At 35.4% G+C, this 23,679-nt stretch overlaps 1 protein-coding gene across 1 annotated transcript; it reads left to right on the top strand.

Moving 5' to 3' along the window:
• The first annotated feature begins 7,185 nt into the window (after positions 1-7,185).
• LOC149232857 (pectate lyase-like) lies at positions 7,186-21,153 on the top strand. Its single transcript, XM_089382020.1, has 8 exons — positions 7,186-7,353; positions 7,468-7,770; positions 9,650-9,774; positions 19,288-19,431; positions 19,628-20,270; positions 20,416-20,519; positions 20,646-20,784; positions 20,935-21,153. Exons 1-8 carry the CDS (start codon positions 7,186-7,188, stop codon positions 21,151-21,153), a joined length of 1,845 nt encoding a protein of 614 aa, XP_089238146.1.
• The last annotated feature ends 2,526 nt before the right edge of the window (positions 21,154-23,679 follow it).

Genomic DNA, 23,679 nt, shown 5'->3' with positions numbered 1-23,679 from the left:
ACCCACTCCATTTTTGTCAATCCGGCTCAACGAATTACCTACAAAAGTTTTCAATGTGACTAGAGGGCTAAGGCAAGGTGACCCGTTATCACCTTTCTTGTTTATCCTCATACCCGAAGGTCTAGGAAGACTCATTAAAGCTAAATTATATAGCTAACAACATAAGGGCCTAACACTCTGGGGGAATAATCTCCCTCTAGCCCACCAACAATTTGTTGATGACGATATGCTTTATGGACAGGCAATGCTCAAAGAAGCCAGAAAATAATGGAAATTCTCACAGACTTCACAAGTGTGTCTGGGATAGAGATAAATAAAGAGAAATCGGATATATATTTCTTCAATACCCTAGCACCCTCCCAAGATTTCCTCACAAAATCCATGGGATTCAGAATTTGGAATTTCCCCACAAAGTATCTAGGTATCCAGCTAAATGACTAGCAAAACAAAGTCGCCAACTGGAATACCCTGATGGGAAAAATTCAACAGAAAATGAAAAACTGGACATTTAGAATGCTAAACACTCTGAGCCACATCATTCTACTAAAATCAGTGCTTCAATCCATCCTGATATACCAACTAACCAGTCAAGCCACCCCTAAAACATTCTGCCAGAAAATGGTAGACATGTTCAAAAAATTCTTATGGCAAGGGCCTAGTACGAAAAAGAAATGGGCGCTTCTATCCTAGAGCTATCTGAGAAAATCCCTAAAATATGGAGGCCTTGGACTGCAAGATCCTTACATCCTAAATCAATTAATGGGGGCAAAGCTGTGGTGGAGATGGATTCAGGGAGGTGCAGACCTTTGGAAAAAACTATGGGAGAGAAAATATGATATGCCTAGGTCCCTAGAAGGAAAGATGAGAAGCTAAAATGAGAAGAAAGGCTCTGCAATCTGGAATCTTGCCAGTGCTAATAGGGACCTGATCAGAGATCACAACTTCTGGGAAGTCAGAGGAGGGAATAAAGCCAACTTCTCGGAAGAAGCATGGCAACAAAGAGAAAAACTAAACAACCAGGCTCACCTCACAGAGATCCACCAATTCACCAACTTACACGAGGGCAACACAATACAAAATTACTGGTGCTTAGAACCAAAAGGATATTGGAGAAAGTGGAAATAATAGTAAAATTGGCCAGAAGTGTCAGCAACACCCCAATGGGAACTTTATGACAAGGAAATTTCAATAAGGAAAATAGTGATAAAAGAATGTTCAGACACTCTAAGATGGGGCCATAGAATCAAAGGCATGTTTACAATAGGAGAAGGCTACCAAATAAAAGTAGGACACAATAGACATCCAGAAACAAAAAAATGGGAAAGCATATGGAAAATAAAAACATGGCCAAAGATAGCCTTCTTCATCTAGATCCTGAGCCATGGGAGAGCACTAACATGGGACCAACTGCAAATAAAAGGAATTCAAGGCCCATCGAGATGCGCTCTCTAAAGTGAACATGAAGAGACAATGGAGCACCTAACCAATGCCTACAACATTAGCAAAAACATGTGGAAACAACATCAACAAATTTTTGAAATTAGTGATAGGAATCTAAACAGCATGCAAACAACAATAAAGAATTGGAGGAAAAAACCATACCAGAACACGATCCTGAATAGGGCATGGAGAATCTTACTAGGATTTATTCTATGGAATATATGGAAAGAACGAAATAGATTGATCATCAAGGAGGAAGGTAGAGAAAAAACAGAAATATGGTACCAGATCATCCAAAACATGAGAGATACCATTCTAACAGAGAACTGGTTCAAGGAGGATTGGAAAACTAACCCAATAGAAACAAAGATAATGACATGCCTAAACCTAAAACCAAGCGTGATGCCCAAGCCAACTAGGAAAGACCAAACCAATGAGTCAGAGGAGGTCAACAAATTCTAAAGACGCCAGATGGAGTTCATCAAGATAAACTTCGATGGTGCTACAAAAGGGAATCCCGGTGAGGCAGGGACTGATGGAGTATTCAGAGGTGATAAGGGGAGGACCCTCAAAATATATGTGATGGACTATGGAAATTCGACAAACAATGAAGCATAGCTTCACGCACTAAAAAAAGGGCTGGAAATTGCAATAAGAGAGAAATGCCTAAAACTCTAGGTTGAAGGAGACTCGAAAATGGCAATTGAAATAGTCAAACAACTACAGCAAGGAACTCAAGTGGGAGAACATCAGCTGAAGCTAGAGAACCACTTGGCTAGTGCAAGAGATTGGTAAACTTACCAGATAGATAGACTAATTCCTCCTTATCCATATAAGAAGGAAAGGCAACACACCAGCTGACAACCTGGAAAATTGGGGGAGCAGTCATGTAGGAAGAACCTTAGATGCAAACAAGGAAGAGTTATCTCAAATGGAGGAGATGGCAAACTTAGTTAAAATCCTAGAACATGACAAAGGAGGAGAGGGGAACCCCTGATTAGGGTCTAACACAGGAGATCAAGAGGGAACAGAGCAATGGGACTAGGAAGGGAGAGGAATTGGACAAGTGGGGGAATGGACAAATGAGGGAAATGAAGTGGGCAGATAGGGAAGAAGGCAAGTGGATGAGCAGAGTAGAGAAGGTACAACCCTTAAGAGAATGAGGGTAGTGACAATGAGCATGATAACGAAGAGGGTAGGGAAGTAAGTAGGGGCATGGGCAGAAGGATTTCAGCAAGTGGTAGTACAATGACAACATGTATATGACAAGAGCAGTCAGGAGTAAGTGAGGATTAATGTGAGGAGGTGGCAGCCAGGACGGGGGGTAATCATTTCGAGGTGAAAACATAGGGAATAATGACAAACAAGTGGCAGAAAAGGCAAGCGATAGGAAGGGGAGGGACATAAACCATAAGGGAGATCAGGGCATAGTTAGATGCATGTAGAAGACAGAGACAAGAGCTGGAGAGAGGAAAGGTGGCAGAAGAACGACACTCCGGCCTACGGACAAAAGCAACAATAGACCTACAAGTTGGTATGTAGTTCCTCTCTTCCCTAACCTTGTAAGGCTCAAGATGAATATTTGTAGGAATATAGGAAATATGATAACGAAAGGGAATGAGTCAGCCAAAGAGGTACCCAGACCCTCGTTTGACCCTGGTTTGGAAAAAATAGTAGAAATGCTTATGAAAACTCTGGGTAGGAAGCTAAGGTGGGAGGGACTAGAACCCATGATGGGAGAGGTCTGCACCATGGCAAAAGCTTGAAATAAAATCAGATAGAGCATGACTCTAGTCACCCCTGTAGGAAACTATGGGAGGAAACTAGAAAGTAACAAGGAAGCACCTTGGGGAAGAAAAATAACAAAGAAAAAAGAGAACCAGGGAAATAGGAAACCTCTAGGGGAGGAATATAGGGCCAGCACCCTGAGGGAAACATAGCCAAACCAAAGATACCCTAGGAAGAGAGGAACAAAAAACTGACCTTACCTAGGCAAGAATCCATGAGGATGCCCAGGACAGGCAAGTCACGTGCCGACTGTTGCCATGAGGGAAAAATGCTAACAGAATCAAGAAAGGAAAGAACCCATAACATGGAGAGGACTGATGACATTACGAAAGAAATGTTGAAGAAACAAATTTTGGGAATGGAAGGGATAACAAAAAGGAAATAGGTAGATGGGAAATTGTTTTTTTTACTATTATAATTCTGATAAATGTGGTGACTATGTGATAGGTCTCACCTCACACTATGCCTACCATAGTGAGGAAGACAAAGAACAACGAGAAGAAGACAGTTATAGGCAAGCAGGGAGTAACTTGGTGCCAATGAGAAGTAAGTGAGATAAAAATATGGAAGAAGGAACAAATGGTTCGAGAAAAGAACAAAGGAAAAGAGGGAGAAAGTCGGGCAGCGAACATATGAAAACCATTATTGATGCCTATATGGTAGGGAATCCACCGGACATTAGAGCCCAAATTGCTGGTTGGGAGAGAGAACTTAATGACAGTATCAAGAGCCAGGACATCCCCATGGAGGAGTGGGAAAGTATGGTTCCAGATCCAAGGAATTCTCGAGGCCACCACTCCCTCTTCAGGCAAACAATACAACAGTATTGGGTAATGAAGAATGTGGTGGCATGGGCCATGACCCTGAATCAAGAACAAGCAGCGTGTGGTGGAACATAGGAAAAGGAGAATACCAAGGAAAAGGATCTGGTTAGGGCTGAACTATGTGAAATAGCAATAGTTCAGATACAAACCTACAGAAACATCTTGGCCTTGGGAAGAATTGAGCAGATACTACAAGATATGAAGAGAAGCAATATGCTTGGCTCCAGTACCAAATTGCTAGCCCTAGTAATATCCTCAGATGAGGATTGAACCAGCGATCCAGTACAAATCTGATAAAATTTTGAAGAAACACTTTTACTTATTTAATTTGTTTAATTTGAGCAGTAGTATAGATAGTAAAGACAATTCCGCTAGATGGATAGCAAAAAAACTTTTCAAAATTTTGACAGGTTTTAATGCAGACAAGTGGCTATTTGGTTTCCTTCAGGTAAGTAAGGCACCTCGAGAAAATGGAAGTCTCTGATTTTGGAAAATTAATATAAATAGAGAAAGCACTGCCAAGTTTACAAAAAAAAATATTGATTCACTACATGAAATTGTTTATTTTTTAGAGCCCAACTTATGAGGATTATGAAGAGTCCTCTTTTGATGCGAGAGCATTTAGCCCAAAGGGAAATTATTGTAAATAATAGACATAGGGGTCATGCATTAGTTTCCTAAATTCCAAGTTACTTAGATATTCTCAAAATAAATAAAACTAGGAGAGCTTTAGGCACAAAAGGAATGGATATGGACCATTAAGTGATAAGGAAAGATTTTCTATTTTAGAACAAGGGAAAAAGACAGAATAAAGCTGAAGGGATGCTTTTGCCATATGTATGCATTGCATGAGCTTTAGTTGAGTGATTTTAGGATTTTTAGATCATGCTAAGTTTAATAAATTATGGAGCTCAAAGGCATTGAAGAAGAGCAGTAGGAGTGTGAGGGGTGAGTGTGAGAAGTGAGCAAGGATTCTCCTTGGGAGCCTTCGGGCAGTTTGTAAAAGGGCCATAGATTTGCATATTTGGCCATGAACAAAACTTTTGTGTATGCTTGTTTATGTGAATATGAGTATGTTGAAATCGCATATGTGCTGATGGATCTTATTTTTTTTAATGCGCAACTGATGATTCTTGAATTTCCGTCTCTGTTTTTAATTGATGTTATATAACTTGAATTTGCATGAGGCACTGGTGGTTCTACTTTGCCCACACGAAACTGCCGTATGTTAACCGGGTTGCTTGGCGCTTTTTTCCAGCGCGCAATTGTATATGCATTAACTGTTGACCTTTATAGATCGCACTGAATATATTGTTATATAGGTGGTTTCCTTTGAAGATGTGGCGCCAAGAGTTGAACCCTTCGTTTGACAAATATTTAATGACTGCAGAGTAAGCATCGATACCAGGCGTGAACGCATCAAGGTTTGAAGGTTTAACCATTCCGGTTGGGAATCCGATCAGCGCCAAAGATTTTATGATAGGCGAGCCATATCGTCCATTTGTGCTTGGAGATTGCGAATTATATACATGCTGACCGAGTTTGTATGCAGGCCTGTGCAATATATATATGCCTCCACCATAAACCGTACCGGGTGTTGAACGTGGGAGCTGCTTGTTACTTCAGCGGAACTGGCCTTAATTGTTTAGGGCGTGGTTGTTCGCGCAATTACAATTATATACACTCCAAATGTAAGCTATATCAAGGCAGGGATATATAGCTTTGCCATGGTAACTCCGCGTGAGAGCCTGTGTGAAATATGTATATCAAAGCGGTAAGTGAATTTATAGATATACGGTGTGTGCATGACAATGGTTCTTTTAAGAGTTCAAGATTCGACTTTTGGTATGGACGGGTTTTATGTGGATTGGAAGATGGTATGGCGCATCTTTTGTTGAGATATGCATTGGATATAAATCATATGAATTGGATTTAATATGCATATATATATATGCCTGCGGTCCATGGTAAAATTACATTTATACTATTGTGTTATTTGCCAATTGAACTCTGGTCCGTTAGAATAGTAAGGGCGTGTTATTGAATCAGGCCATATGTGTATGAGGAGTGTTAAGGTTGACAGGGGTGAAATGTCGTAAAGAAGAAATTTTGATTAGCAATTCACTGAGATGTATTTTGTCATGTACAAATACATGGATGATCTTGGTAGGAGCGACCTGGGAGCGGCCTGGGCTGCATCAGGTGGTATTAGAGCGGGAATACCTTGTTGAAGAAGTTTGTTTCATTGAATGAGTACAGTCGAGAACTGAAGTGTGTTTCTTTGAATGTGTGATGAATGATTTTTTTTGATATGCAAACTACACGAGTGAACAGGATTGCAGGAACAAAGGGAGGACGAGATCATGCAAGATCTTAAAGGTAAGATGATTTTCTGATTTGAAATTTGTGAATTGAAGTTTATGGTTGCAGAGAAGTGGCAGTGAACCTGAAGAATCCAATAAGGAATTGGATAAAGAAGACAACTGAAGTGTTCTCAGGAGAGAGAAGGAGATTGCAGAAGCCTAGAGGGAGCAAAGGTGTTGCTCAGGAGAAGGTTCTAGACAAAGGACCGTGCTTACCAAAAGACTAAGTAAGGAGAGCTTAGTGAGGTAAGATTGCAGCCAGGAGGACTAGCTGTTGCAGAGGCTTGTTGCAAAGGAGAATCAACAGAGGTTGAAGAAAGTTGCAGATAAGAGAAGCCTGAAAGAGTAGTGGAGAATGCTCGAAAGGTTCCAGCAGAGGACCAATGATTACCAAAAGACCAGATCTGGAGGGAAGGATTGGTGAGGTAAGTGGCAGCAAGAGAGTTTGTTGTGGTAGAGGCTTCATGCAACTCATAGGTGAGGAACTTATGGTGAAGGAGATGACTACTAATAGTCATAGAAGAGGTTCAGGGAAAAGCCATGGTAGGGGACATAAGAAAGAGGATGCCAAGGTAAATGGCAAGAATATAAGTCCAGAGGAAGTTGAAATGGAAGAATACATTTGTGAACCAGAACAAGGAAAATTTCTGGGAGATAGTGAAGATGAAGGCTTGAAGACTGAAACTTCAAGTAAGACCAAAGGGTCATATATTTTTAAATCTGACAATTTGTGGATGTTTGCAGGTGAAAGACAATTGGCTGATATTGTCATGAAGAAGGAAAAAGATGAGCAGAATCAAAATTCTGTTATGGAAAAGCAGAAGGTAGATGGGCCTTATATACAACTGGAGAAGGTGATCATGGAGAATCAGAGAAGAGATCTAGAGAAATGGAACAGAAATGGGATGACTGCAGGAGTTCGAGAAAGAGAGATTGCAGTAATGAAGGTACAATTGCAGGTACTGGAAGAATGGCTACAAGAGCAGAAAGATCAAAATAGAAAATGGATCTTTCCACTGAAGGGAAAGAGAGTAATTTGGCAACAATTGCAGAGGAAGTTGGGAAAAATTGAGATTGCCTTACTAAAGAAGGAGCTTAGAGTTCTTATGCCAGAGATGGGAATTAAAGATTCCAAATGCAGATTTGTTCGAAAAGAAGCAATGAAAGAAGCAATCAAGATTGAAAAGTCTTATGGTTTTAAAACTAATGAGTTGCGCATGTTTGTAGGTACAGAACAGGAAGATAAACAAGCTTTAGAGTTTGTGCAAGAAGAATGGAACCTGAAGGCTGTTCAGATTGATAATGAGTTAGCAAGATCTCAGAAGCAGATGGAGAAGAAGGAGTCTAATCAGGATGTTGATGCAGAAAGAGAAGGACCAGCTGATGATTGGTCAACCACTAGTGGAGGTATAGAAAATCATGTGAAATTTCCAAGGTCTACTCCTAATGAAGTTGTTGAATTGTATAGGAAACTAGATCTCCAGAGAAGAGAGTTGGAGAGACAGAGGACTTATTGGATGAAGAAACAAGGGAAGAGAGTCTTTATGAATGACAGTCATAAAGCAGGAGATGGTAAGAAGGAAGGACTAGCTAACAGTCTCATGGTGAGGGTAAATCAACATACTGATGTGCTGACAGAGAAGTTGGGAAGAAACTCAGAGCAGCATACTGAAGTGTTGCCAGAGAAAGCTGAGGAAAAAGTTGCAGATGAAATTGCAGATGAACTTGCAGGTGACAAGCAAATGAATGTTGCAGGGGGACAGGAAGTTTGGGAGGCAGCAACATTCATAGAAACAGCTAGAGCAACATGTGGAGTGACACTAGCAGCAAAAGAGGCACTGATGCCTTATATTTTTTATTCTAACAATTGTTTTGTGAGTACAGGTCTTACTGAAGAAGCTGGAGAAAATCTGCTAGACAAAGAAATTGAAATGATGAGGCGACTGATGATGAAGGAATTCCAGAAGAGACCACCAGCAGCAAAACAAAGGAGAAGAAGCAAAAGCAAGACAACAGAAGATTGCAAGAGTACAGCTAGTGGAGCAAAGCAGCATAAAGTGTGGAGACCTGGAGAAGAACAACAGACAAAAGCAGCGGCAAATGGAAAGTTACAATACAAGATATGGGATCCAGGCAAGCGTAGAGCTAAACACATGATCAAGAGATCATGAAATTTTTCTACCTTGGGAGTATGATGCGGGAGTATTTAGCCCAAAGGGAAATTATTGTAAATAATAAACATAGGGGTCATGCATTAGTTTCCTAAATTCCAAGTTACTTAGATATTCTCAAAATAAATAAAACTAGGAGAGCTTTAGGCACAAAAGGAATGGATATGGACCATTAAGTGATAAGGAAAGCTTTTCTATTTTAGAACAAGGGAAAAAGACAGAATAAAGCTGAAGGGATGCTTTTGCCATATGTATGCATTGCATGAGCTTTAGTTGAGTGATTTTAGGATTTTTAGATCATGCTAAGTTTAATAAATTATGGAGCTCAAAGGCATTGAAGAAGAGGAGTAGGAGTGTGAGGGGTGAGTGTGAGAAGTGAGCAAGGATTCTCCTTGGGAGCCTTCGGACAGTTTGTAAAAGGGCCATAGATTTGCATATTTGGCCATGAACAGAACTTTTGTGTATGCTTGTTTATGTGAATATGAGTATGTTGAAATCGCATATGTGCTGATGGATCTTATTTTTTTTAATGCGCAACTGATGATACTTGAATTTCCGTCTCTATTTGTAATTGATGTTATATAACTTGAATTTGCATGAGGCACTGGTGGTTCTACTTTTCCCACACGAAACTGCCGTATGTTAACCGGGTTGCTTGGCACTTTTTTCCAGCGCGCAATTGTATATGCATTAACTGTTGACCTTTATAGATCGCACTGAATATATTGTTATACAGGTGGTTTCCTTTGAAGATTTGGCACCGAGAGTTGAACCCTTCGTTTGACAAATATTTAATGACTGCAGAGTAAGCATTGATACCAGGCGTGAACGCATCAAGGTTTGAAGGTTTAACCATTCCGGTTGGGAATCCGATTAGTGCCAAAGATTTTATGACAGGCGAGCCATATCGTTCGTTTGTGCTTGGCGATTGCGAATTACATACATGTTGACCGAGTTCGTATGCAGGCCTGTGCAATATATATATGCCTCCACCATAAACCGCACCGGGTGTTGAACGTGGGAGCTACTTGTTACTTCAGCGGAACTGGCCTTAATTGTGTAGGGCGTGGTTGTTCGCGCAATTACAATTATATACACTCCAACTGGAAGCTATATCGAGGCAGGGATATATAGCTTTGCCATGGTAACTCCGCGTGAGAGCCTGTGTGAAATATGTATATCAAAGCGGTAAGTGAATTTATAGATATACGGTGTGTGCATGACAATGGTTCTTTTAAGAGTTCAAGATTCGACTTTTGGTATGGACGGGTTTTATGTGGATTGGAAGATGGTATGGCGCATCTTTTGTTGAGATATGCATTGGATATAAATCATATGAATTGGATTTAATATGCATATATATATATGCCTGCGGTCCATGGTAAAATTACATTTATACTATTGTGTTATTTGCCAATTGAACTCTGGTCCGTTAGAATAGTAAGGGTGTGTTATTGAATCAGGCCATATGTGTATGAGGAGTGTTAAGGTTGACAGGGGTGAAATGTCGTAAAGAAGAAATTTTGATTAGCAATTCACTGAGATGTATTTTGTCATGTACAAATACATGGAGGATCTTGGTAGTAGCAGCCTGGGAGCAGCCTCGGCTGCATCATCTTTCATGAAAATATTTATGAATGCTCTATTCTTTCTCAAAGAATTACATATTACAGAAAGGTGGAAAATAAATGAGATGCAACTGAATGGTTTATGTTTTAAAATGTGTGGAGGGAGTATAAAATCATTTTTAGTTGCATTCAAATATTTTGGAGCACCCACTAAAGTGCTTCATTTTCCTCCTAGTTAATTCCATTCCTACTATCCCAATATTGTTTCTAGAAATCCTTCTCCATAGTGATCTCTTAACTATCTTGGAGGGAAATTGATTACTTTATTGGAACACACTAATTACAATTTGATTAGGAGCAAGGGATGAGAAGGCTTCATGTTCTTCAATATATTCTACAAAATAAAAACATAATGAACAATCACCTTTATGTTTAATTGATATGACAATCACTAGAGCGTTTGTTAGAATTTTGAGACCTTTTTCAATGAATTTTTTTCTTCTGAAAGTTATTTTCTCAATTAAAGAAATTAAACAAAAGGTGAAAATTATGCAATGGAAGCATTTTTTGTTTTAGCCTAAGAATGCCTTGCTAATTAATGTGAAGGGCTTGGTATTTTCTTGACTCAAGATCAGTCACATCTAACTCCTTAGAATTTCTTTTAATTTCATTTTTGTTGTGTTTATATTACTATCCTTGAGGTTATTGATCTACTGTGTGTGTAATAGGAAGTATTAACTACTAAGTGGTCTCAAGGGTGATATTGATGGACAACTAACTTTAAATATCCCTACTTGACACTTTAGTATTACATGATCATGCAAAGAAATTATTAATCAATATTAAAGGGAAGATGATTAACATGCATTATTTCTTGGCTTGTCATATAATTACTGCATTTTGGCCCCCAATAATATATTTGAGGCTAATTTTTGGTTGTTACTTGTGGAGCTTCCCTTTGGCTCAGAAAAACATCGAGGATAAATGTCCATTGCATTGGCATTTGACATCATCAAAGAGGATTTCACCAAAAGCAGTAGAGGACATGGGAGAAATTGGTACAATGAACGGATAACCACTAGTGAAATACCGAGGCACCATAATTTTTTGTGTATTTAGATTCACTCAAAATTAACTAGTCACAAAATGTACCTTTTTTCCCGAATATTTTCATGTATATAAAAATACTAGAAACACGATTCATACTAGTTATTCGAACTAATAATTATCTCATAGTCATAATTTATAATTAAATAGTATAATATGATAAATATTATATGACACAGTTGTAGGGTCCGACTGTGGGAGGCATTGTGACAATATATGTACACTTCTCATTGTATTAGATAATCATCTCTGAGAGTGTGATATCCATCCAACAAAATGCACTCCCAAAGGCCATTGTAGGATTGAATTTTTTTCTTTCAGTTGATAAGTGGTAATATATTTTCTTAGGCCTTAGTGTTCTGCTTCCCTAAGGTTTTGACACTACTCATAGCTAGCACCTTCATTCAACCAAGTGAGGTACTCATCTTGGAAAGTTGAATCATGTTTTCTCCAAAATCCAATATGATGTTGGTTCAATCTCATGATCCTAAAAACATAGGCCATAATAGTGAGGAACTTTTACTATGGGAAAAAGAATATCCAAATTTAAGGAACATGACTCTTTTAGAACACGCAATAAGGATATTCTTTACACTCATTTTTTTTTTTCCATTTGTTTTCACAAGTTATATATTGCGTGATATTTTTAACATGTAACTTAGTTGGTACGATTGTGCATAAGGTTTTGTTGAAGGTTGAATACCAAGTTCCTAAGGTGTTATTTTCTATGGTGACATTTTATTTGCTTGATTTCTATAGGTCATCTAGCCACATAGTGGCCACTATCAAATGTTGAGTTATATGTCGTATAAATCTTTTATAGTCGACTATATTTTATATTCAAGTATTCATTGTCTTTTATGTTTTATACTCTGCATTGTATCTTCTTTCATTTTTAAGAGAGGAACTCAATAATGATGGCAAGTAGCAGGAATTGAAGAAAGAAAAGAAAAATAACACCAAAGCGACAAACACAAAATGAGAGAGAGAGAAGAGAATTTGTCTACTAATACCCTTCGAGCCAATATCTTGCATAAGACACACTCATAGAGACTGATGGTCAAGCCTTCAGAGTTAGTGAATTAACTCGCAATGCTATGGAAACATAGTGATAATGTTTTGAAATGATGAAACAATATTTCATGTGTAAATTGTAGTCCAACCGATATTAAGTTGGAAACTCATATTGTAATACTTCATATTTTATATAATAAAATTTATATGGTTGTATTTTTTTTTACTTGCACATGATATTATTTAGTCTTGTAATTAACATATGTAACTTTGTGTTATCATATTAGATAAACATGCACATTGTATGGCATTTTTTAAAAAATTTAGTCACAAAATCATACTAATTAATTTATGTTGATTAATAATGGACACATAAACTTAATCTAAAAATACTAAATTAGTATTTCATATTAAATTATGATGAACACAAATAAAATGAATATATGACTAAATTAGTAGTTTATAATGATTACGAATGAAATGAAATGAATAGAAACTACTAAATTAGTCATTTATAATGAATATGAAAATACCAAAAAAAGATAAATGACTACTGCAAATGTAATTATTTTATTAAAATGATGACTAAATTTTGCATATATATGACTATTAGTAGCTAATTTACAATATCTTATAACACGACTAAAATTTTCATATATATAACTATTAGTAGTTAATTTATAGTATCTTATAACATGACCAACATTTTGGTCATATTTTTGTTGGTCACTAATTAGTTTTCTCAAGGATTCATATAGTAATATATTCTATTGTATATTTGGTCATTAATTGCGACAATTAATGACTAAACTAATGAAAAATTAAGGACCAAATTTATGACTAAATATATAACTAGATGGTAAAATTGAGGAAATCAATTAATGACTAAGCTAAAAATGACTAAAAGTTAGTCGCATTATAAGATACTGTAAATTAACTATTATTGGTCACCAACTGAAAAATGATGATTTATATGCAAATTTTAGTTGTTCTTTTAGTAACTAATTAGTAATTTTGCACTAGTGATGTTACATGGATGCATGCATGGATGAAATGCACTATGGAAGAATACAGTGGGGCAATAACCCATAGGTCCATGATCGATACCAGTAAAAATATTGAAAATGAGAGACCCCTAGTTTCATTTTGATCAAGTGGTATTAAAGCACACAATATTCCTATGTATAGTTTGAAGGAGAAGTAGTAGAAAAAGTTATAAGTTGATTGAAGATCTCGTAAGAGATTTGTCTTCTCTATGGAGCTGACAGTAGAGGAAGGTGAGAAGATTTTCAATAGCCTAGAGCAAGGAGTTCTCGTAGGGTTCCATAGAAGAGAACAAGGAAGATGCCAAAAGCCCAAACTAAAGAGAATGTTTGGTGAGGTATTGTGTAGAAAGGTGGATAATTGTTATTGTAGAGGTGTGTTACAACTCACGAGTTGAAGTTGTTACGAGAAGACTAAAATCTTATGATCAGGAGGTCATATATTTTGTACCTTAGGATTCTGATACAGGAGCATTGACCCATCCTCCAAGAAAATCAACAAAAACGAGTTCCAAAAGGTGAAACTATGAAAAGGCACGGTAATATATATTTTCTAAATAGTTAAAAGTGTGAAAAATCAAATCCACGAAGGACCTTGGAAATTCATTGAGGGATTTTTGGAGAATATTATGTTGAGATATTTGTGGAGAGGATCATGTTGAGAGCTTTATGGAGAAGATCATGCTTCTTGAAATAAACCATGATATTGAAATGATCCATGACATTGAAATAGTCTATGATACTGTAATTTTATAATATAAATTGTAACCTTGTGTGTGTATGAAGGGCGGCTATTAGAATGAATATTGGCTAGCCAAGGTGTAAATATATGTTATGTAATAGTATAGTGGGTTTAACTAATGAAATTTGATTTCTGCTTTATGTAATTCTATGCGTGTGGACCATAAGTTGATTTTTTGATGCCTTGATGCATTGATGCTATGCAATTTCTTGATGAATTGATGTTGCATGCATTCATTGACAGAAAAAGTGTACAATACAAGATTATAGTGGGGCCAAAACCCACAAGTCCAAGATCGAGACGAGTAAAAAGATTAAAAGTGAGAGACCCCTCGTTTCATTTTCATCATGTCGACCACAAAAGGATCTCATAAAAATAGTTTTTAGTTGACATTCCTAGCTTTACACGACCCATCAACTTTATAACCGAAGGTAAACACAACCAAATTATTGAAATTTTAGTGTGGCACCGTATGCATCGAGAACCACTTATTTGAATATGTTACTATGTTCTATAGAATTGATTCTTCACTTCTTAATTTACAAACCAAAATATAAATAGATAAATGAATAATTTAATTACACAACCACTCTCCACACCCATTAAGAAATGCCCTTTTCAAATTATTTAATCATAACATAAATCTATATCAAATTCACCACCAACAACCTAATCGCGTTAATGCTACCATGGGCTCCTTCTAAACTACAAATCACACCAATAGAAAGCAAGGCACAAATTAAAATTTTATTACCACAAAGTTTTTATAACCAAAATTTCTTTCCCAAACCCTGCGGGTGTGTTAGAGATGATAACCCCACTCTAACTTGAAATTCATCGATGATGTGCGATAATTTTCCATCATTTCACACATTTTTACTTGATGCCAACGAGTCAATGCATAGACATCTGAGTCATATTCATAACATGTGGTATGGACTTTGAATTGCAGGGCACGATGAGATATAACCACTACGTTTGGTTGATTTGACGATGCAAGAATTTGTTTTAGCGATATCTAATATTTTAAAGATTGAATTGCCTAGTGATGGTGCAAATTCAAGGATCTTCGAACACACTCTTAGATATCTCTTTTCTTTGTATTGTAAACCCAGAATCAGATAGTGGCTCCACAATTGCAAAACATTGTACACAACTCCGTAGAACCCCAGATCACCACTTGTCCTCACACCAATTGACAATCTAGAGGCTTTTTTAACAATATTCATATCTCCTTCCTAGAATTATTGGTGTCATGATATGAACTCTGCAACAACTCCTTCACATAGCGCTCAATGCTCAAATCTTGCACATAGGGAAATAAAAGTCACACAAACACTCCAACTTCACACACTATACTAATCTATGTATAGCGAATCAATAACACTCAAGGTTCCCTCATCGTCCTAGTTTTCCCCTAAGTGAATCAAGCCAGAACTTGCTCTCATATCAAATAAGAAATTTGAGAAGTAGACATAGTACACATATTTCACATACATTAATATATGTATATTACCTTCAAATCCAAATTACAAGGCACATAAATAGTCCTTATGAGATCCAACACATTCCAAACAAAGAAAATATTTTTGAGAAAATCTCTCAACAAATTTCCAACAACCAACAAACTAATATTACCTATATACTATTGTAAACATTATTCCGAGTTAAATTAAGTTGAATTATTTAGTCAATTATTCTATATTGAAATGCTAAAAAAAATTAAAGGTTGATGAATAGATATTATCCTATTATTTTTGTATTTAAAAAATTATATTTTAAATTTTTTTAATTTTCTATATTAAAGTAGGAGGTATGTAGAAATTGTCAATTTAATTTTATGGTATAAGTTATTAGTTAAATTTAAAAACTAGAAAATAATTACGAAAACAAAAAGTAAAATTTTATATTGATAATGATGAGGATAATAATATATTTAAACGATAATAATATTAGAAAAATGATAAGTAGAAAGTAAATTAAAGTATATTATTAAAATTTTAAAATTATGTCATAAATATAAAAAAAAACTAATAATATTATGATATCATGGACATTAAATCCCAAATTGGGTGTTTGTTGGTTTAATGTGACACAAGGCAAGTGACCATGAACTTCCCTATGACAATTTTAGACACTTGTGAGTTCAACTTTATGCAACCAATGTCATGGGTATTAATGGAAAACTCTACTCGCTCAAGGGTTTCATTGATGCAGAAGCATCAAATCTCTCTATGATTACTATTCTACCTAAACCTAATGCTAAAACTAGGTAAAAATACTTTGCTGGGCATGTGCGACATCTACCTTTTCTAGTCTCATACAAGAGTTATCAATTCACTTAGGCTTCATTGTTTGTTCTTCTACACAAGTCCACCTTTTGTAGCTCTTACACTCCCTCCTTGCTCCATGCTTACGTTTGACACCATTTGGCACCACTTATCCTCATGACTCAAATTCCATCTTGTTGGGGACAACCTCCAACTTGTTGTATGGGCGATAACTTCTTATTGCCATGGATGTTTCTTAGTCCTTCCATCACACTCTTTCTCTTCCAGGAAGAAAAAAATTGAAATTGTCCAAAGAGGAGGTCAAAATAGAAAGTAGTTTTGCCGAAACGAGCCTCTCCATGCTAAAGTTGAGGAGTTTATTTTGGACATTAGTTTGATTCACACTTGTGAAACCAAGTTTTTCATGACATTCGAATTATATTGAGCTACAAAGCTGTTAGTAGTGCATGCATTCACTTGTCTAGAGGTAGAGCATCTTTAGAAGTTGGAAAAGAAAGGATAGGTGCTTCTCACTCTCTATAAATGGTTGTCTAAGAACCATGGTGGGATTCTGGCTTCATAATAAATACTTGATTCCAAAGACCATCGCATTGACATCCCAATAGACACTCGCTCAAGATCTATTCCTCTATCACTGTAACTTTATGTTTCTATTCATTGTGTGCAAAGTTTCTTCTCTTTCAATACATGTTTACATGAGTTTGCTAGTTTTGTAGTTCATTTAGTTTTAGTTTTCATTTTGGAAAAAACAAGCTTACAAAAACGTGTATGTTAGTGAGTCATAATTTTTCCTCTACCTAGCTTTCTAGGATTTCAATTATTTTTTAACTTTTAATTTTTTTAAGGTTATCTCTATTCAAGATGGGCCTTTTAGACAAGTTTAATTGGGCACCTAGAAGTAGTGTAGATTATAAATATTTTCCTGCCACTTATCTATTTTATATAATTGTTGAAATTCCTATTTATGGAATAGAAATCCATATGAGCAAAAGAAAACATAAAATTGAAGTGAAGTGATGAGGTTAAAAATAGTTTCCCTAAACGTCCACATGGTCTTGGATAGAGGTGATTGGATGCTCTATTAAGGCCTTCCTACTCTTTGATGTGAAGTCACAAGTACGACTCCTCCCAAAGGTGATATATTGGACATGATGAAGATGTAGTCCCACCAACATTACAAAAAAAATCGTATCCCTAAGCATTTAAGTTACATTCAATTGACTATTTATTTTTAGATCTATAAAAAAATATATAAGAAAATTTCATAAATTAGTTTATTTTTAAAAACTACCTTATTATTTTAATAATAAAATTTGAGACTCAAATACTTATTGAAAATATTATATTATATTATATTATATTATATATATATATATATATTTCAGAGAAAGAAAACCAAAAAGAGTATCTATTCATTATAAAAAAAAATGACTATTATATACAAAAATAATATAATTAATTTATAATTATATTATTAAAATTAGTTGATGGCGGGAGAGTAATTAATGATAAAATGTTTTGTTACAATATTTTATAATAAAAAAATTACAAATTTAAAATCCTATAAAAATAAATCCAATTATGAATTTAGTTTAAATTAGTATGATACAAACTGCATTCTTTAATAATTTTAACAGGTTCTCAAACTACATGTTTAATCTATATACTATTTTAATTTTATAAATTTAAAGAACACAGTAATTTGTAAACAATATTGTCATTTATAATTAAAATTAAATTTTATATTAGACCATATAAATATAATTAGTTAAAAAATATAGCACTTTAAATTAAGAAAAGAGAAAACTAGCTTAAAATTATTTACATCACTTAAATTTATAATAAAAATTTAAATCTATTAAAAAAACATTAAAATATATTTAAATGTTTTATTAAAAACGATATAAGAATTAATCCATGCGAATCTAAGAATGGTTCATAACCTTATTGTCATACTAATCACCTACTTAACATGTAATTAAAAACCCATAACCATGTAAGATTGGTTCATAACTATTATCACCTCGTACTCAGAAAACCCCCAAGTTTGGGTCAATTAATTTGTAATAGCTTTCTTTAATTCTTATTGGCGTTTGAGAGTTCAAATGTAAGATGTTTTTTATGATTATTAAATGCTCCTTTTCTGTTTTTGTGTTTTTCCGATGGTTATGCATGTGAAGTACTTAGAAATTGAAAATTTAGAGAGAAAACGCAAGTTCTCACCCGAACCACATTTAAATTTATGTTTTTTCTTTGATCTACTGCAAATGCATGTGAAAAGTTCAGTCATCTCCATGTGGAAAGCTTCGGTAATAGGCATTGAAATTTTAGCCAGCTAACACCCTGAGGTTGTATTTCATCATTCCCAAGTCGATCGGTCATGGATGAATAGACAGTTTTGAGTGTAGAGTTTATAGGTGATGCTTGCATTAATGCTGGGCTAATGTATACAAATTAGATTGGTTTATTAATCTATATAAATTGGATCGGAAATCTTTACAAAAGTAACATTTAAACACAATTCTAATGCATCTGGTGTTATCAGGGATTTAGTGTGTGGAGAAACGTGTACAGATTTAAAAAAAAAAGTGTGGAATTTGATGAAGTGTTCGTTGGGTTAAAGAGGGCCAAAATTGTATAAAAGTTTGTGTCATACATGTAGGTGAAAGTTCCGGAGTACTATAAGAATGGGAACGATTCTTGGTGACCAGCCAGTGTTCTAAGAAGAGAACGTATCTTGGCCAGAGATTGATGAGTTTTCCCTCCTCGCTCTTAATTCACTGCAGCTGAGAGGGGTTGCAGTGCTTGTTTTTCCAGGTTTTCTTCTTGTTTCATACATGGAGTGTTTAGAGCTGCAGCATCATCCTTTCTTTATTCATTTCCAATTATTGTTTATTTCGGAAGGTAATGACCTGATCTGGTGTTGAATTTTGCAGGATGGCCACTCGAAGTGGTATTTTGATTTGGATACTCTTGATCGGAATCTTGTGCATCTGTAGCCAGGCACCCCACTGTTTTGCAACAAAGGCGTTTGGAAGAGAAGCAACGCCTGCCAATAGCAGCATCCCTGCAGTGGAAATGTAAACAAACCACCCTACATGGAATGATTGAATTTAATTCTTAATGTCATTTACCTGGCGTATCATGATTGTTCAGTACGAAAGTTTTGTTTTGTTTGTTTTGGATTCAATTGATTCATCAGTATGAATGTTTTGTTTCGGTGGAATTCAGTTGTTGGTTATCTGACATCACACAATTGTCTATGTTTCATTGAAGAAATATGAACAGCACACGACGAGAGTTGGCCTTTTTGTCACAGGCAACGGGAAACCCTATCGATGACTGTTGGATGGGGGACCCCAATTGGCGCCGAAACAGAAAAAGACTCGCAGATTGTGGCGTTGGATTCGGCAAGGGAGCCATTGGAGGCCGAGAGGGAAGGATTTATGTTGTTAGGGATCCTGGTGATGATCCAGTGAATCCACGGCGGGGCACTCTACGTTATGGGGTCATTCAGGAAGAGCCCCTGTGGATTATTTTCCAGAGAGACATGGTCATCCAACTGAAGGAGGAACTGATCATGAACAGTTACAAAACTATAGATGGACGAGGAGTCAATGTCCACATAGCAAACGGTCCCTGCATCACCATTCAGGACGTGAATCATATCATCATTCACAACATTCACATTCACGACTGTAAGAAACCAAATCGAGTAGCAGACGCTTTCGTGAGGGATTCTCCATCTCATTATGGTTTGAGAGGGATAGCAGATCAAGATGGAATATCGATCCTTGCCTCATCCAACATTTGGATCGACCATTGTTCCTTGTCCAGATGCGAAGACGGTCTCATTGATGCAGTCAGTGCATCCACAGCAATCACAATTTCAAACAACTACTTCACTGACCATGACAAGGTTCCACATTCAATCTCATTTCACGTCTTCCTGGCTTCGTTAAGCATATCAATTCTCATAATTTTCGCTGTTAATTTCTTTCTTCTTTCTTGAAAATCTATAACAGTAGTTGTTCCGTTCTTCTCTATGTACTTGAGTACTGCAGGTAATGTTGTTGGGTCATGATGACCATAATATACAAGACAAAATCATGCAAATAACCATAGCATACAATCATTTTGGGGAAGGTCTAGTAGAACGAAAGCCTAGGTAAATACTTCAATTAATCTCCGCCTTAGCTTTCCAAACGTAACGGATGTACAGTCACCTGAATCTAATGAACTTAATGAGAAGCAAATTATAGTTGTTATTGATGAATTGAATGAATGCATGTAGATGTCGACTTGGGCACTTCCATATAGTAAACAATGACTACAGTCATTGGCACATGTATGCCATTGGTGGAAGTGGAAACCCTACCATACTGAGTCAAGGCAACCGGTTCTTGGCACCTGAAGATCCTAGAGCCAAAGAGGTAATTACTAATATTCATGTTCACAAACGAATAAATCATATCAATATCAATTTCTATTTTTTTATCAAATGACGTAACAACCATAAAACATAATGTGAATTTCATTGAAGTTAAAGTTTAACCTGAGAATTTTGATCTGATGTACCCCAGGTAACGAAGCGGTTAGGCGCCAGTAATGAAGGGATGCTATGGAATTGGATATCAAGAGATGATCTGCTACTCAATGGCGCATTTTTTCATCAATCGGGATCAGTTTCTCAAACCTTGAGTACTTATAGCGTAAATCCTATGCCTGGTAATCTTGTAGGAGCCATCACTCAGAAAGCAGGTGTACTCACATGCAGAAAAGGGAAAGGCGGTCGTTGCTAACTCTTATTGACTTCAACCTGCTGACTTCAACTCTTAAAGCAAAAAAAATATTATTGTCTTCCACCTGCTGACTTCAACTCTTATCTGCTGACTTGAACTCTTGTAGCAAAGAAAATCTTATTGTCTTCAACCTGCAAAGAAATGCTTGACGATCTTGTACTGAAATAATAGGTTTTTGAGAAGGCTTATTCTACAGTGATGGTATGGTGAATGTGAAAATGGAACTAGATTTCTTTATGACATCGATTTTCATTTGTTCTTTATATCATTTCTTCATTGGTTGAGCCTTGATCTATCTCCAAGTTTGATAAAAATTCTCCTTGATATTCATGGTATCTATTGGTGGTTGGAATACTTGTACTAAACCTGAACATGTGCTTCAAACTTGGTTTCTTCATGGATTCAAAATCACATAATATTACAATTTAATGATGAGGATGCATGAACATTATATTCTCATTCATAGATCTTCCATTTTTTTTTTTTAATAAAAACTCACAAATAACACATAAAACAAATGCAAATAAGTATGAACAAAAAAATGAATTTTTATCTACAGAATTGTGGCCAAGTGACACTACCTAAGAATATTTTGTGTCTAATGTCAGATTGGAGTTCTTCAGAAGCTAGACGAAAGTAGAATCATGGAAAGAGATATAGTATACACAATCTACAATCTTGCAAAGACGAAAGTAGAATCATGGAAAGATATATAGTATACACAATCTTGCAAAATTATTTGGATCAATATGTTAAACACAGTGAAGAAGAGCTTCCTTGAAAAAATTATTTGCAAGTTTAGGACTAGATCAATAATCACTATTTCTAACTCACATCTTTTGCTTAATTAGAAATTAAAGCAATTTCAATCGGATACGGAAGAAATTACTTTACTTATCTCCAATGGCTTGTGTTTTAAAAGAACTGAGTATTGATAGGTCAAATATGATGATAAATAAGGAGGGAGGAATTTTCATTGATCTATTTTAAAAAGATAGAATGACTAATTTAAGTGTAAAGTTTTTTATCATCATTGAAATGTGCTGATTCAAGTTGATATGTAAAGTATATTTCAAAGTATATCCCTTTAGAAAGAGGCCTCAAAAATATCTTTATTTTATCCCTTAAATCAATGACTTTATTTTAAAAAGGTTTTCTCATCCAACTTGCTAAGAATCTAAAAGCATATAATCTATCTTAAAATATTCTTTGGTTATATGATAAAAAATATAATCTATCTTAAAATATGCTTTGGTTATATGATATTTTTTTATGGTTGTTTTTATGATACTTCAATGAGTTCATTCACAAAAATTATTTACTACCCATTTCATAGATCTTGTAATAGAATCTTCAAATAATTTGTAGTAAATTGGTGAAATGTAGTGATATTATATCAATATTTTATTGATGAAGGATCTCATATATATATATATATATATATATATATATTTGGATGAGAAGGTATTCAATTAATTTTTATTTGAATTTATACCATGAATAAGAAAATACTATTATTATGGAAGAATGTTAATCTAAGAATTTTTGTAAACATATATTATTAAATGAGAAAAAAATTCATGTAAATATAGCTAATAGAATGGCTTATTAAAACATGAGCTTTAAAAAAAGAAATTGAAATTCAAGGCGTCATTTAAAAACAAGGGATCATTTAAGAAAATGAATTATAAAGTGTTCATTTAAAAACAAATTTCATCTTGCATACTACTTTTCAAAAACATATATGTTGGAAAGTGTGGTCAGCAATAAATAGAGTGAATTTTGGTCGAGAGTCATTTAAGCTCAAGCTACTTGCAAACAGAGTTATGGCCTTCCTAACAGAGCATATAAACTTCAAAGGTTTATATCTTTCTTCCTCATGAACACTTGAGAGAGATGAAGAGTTGTGGCTATAATAGTTTAACAATCTTTCTCATTCCCTAGGACTAGGGGACGAACTACACTCTTAAGATCAAGCTAGCAACTTCGCTTAAATCATAAAGAATTTCAAGCATGGAAAGAAATACAAACTTCTCTCTTTATTTTTTCTAATTGTGCATAAGGGTGAAAGTGTCAGTGGGGCCATCTATAACCCTGAATGAATCATTTTTAATACTTTCTAGTCTAGCCTAAGCATTCTTTTCCAACAATCTCCTACAATCCTATACCATTTTAGAGGGCTCAAATATAGATAAATCATTAAACATACAAAACATTATAGTGATTGCAAATTCTCTAATTCTTATCAGGAACATAATCAAGAACCTTCAACATCAAACTACCCTCAATAGCAAACTAGCCTCTATGATTATCCATCTAAGGAATGTACCCTCATTCTCAAACTAAGTATATTTCAAAATTTGAGAGAAATAAATATAAATGTATAATGTTATATGTTATGTGTCACTTTGCAAAACTAGATAAGCTTAACCCTCAACAACATGGCACAATTTGAGGGACATAAATATATATGTATAATTCTATATGTTCCATGTCACTTATCCCTCAAAAACATGGTCACATATC

This window comes from Pinus tabuliformis, chromosome J (assembly GCF_031772625.1).
Source record: "Pinus tabuliformis cultivar Carrire ecotype Pingquan chromosome J, CPIR1, whole genome shotgun sequence".
In the NCBI taxonomy this organism is placed as follows: domain Eukaryota; kingdom Viridiplantae; phylum Streptophyta; class Pinopsida; order Pinales; family Pinaceae; genus Pinus; species Pinus tabuliformis.
The sequence above is the reverse complement of the archived record's forward strand: the minus strand, read 5'-3'. Positions and strand labels throughout refer to the sequence as shown.

What these genes read in the sequence shown, in the direction of transcription:
- LOC149232857 (XM_089382020.1), top strand. Translation starts at nt 7,186, where the DNA reads ATGAAGAAGGAAAAAGATGAGCAGAATCAAAATTCTGTTATGGAAAAG. An exon ending in GAAATATGTATATCAAAGCG is followed by an intron (nt 9,775 to 19,287) that starts GTAAGTGAATTT and finishes TGAATTTTGCAG; the next exon opens with GATGGCCACTCGAAGTGGTA. An exon ending in AGCATCCCTGCAGTGGAAAT is followed by an intron (nt 19,432 to 19,627) that starts GTAAACAAACCA and finishes GTTTCATTGAAG; the next exon opens with AAATATGAACAGCACACGAC.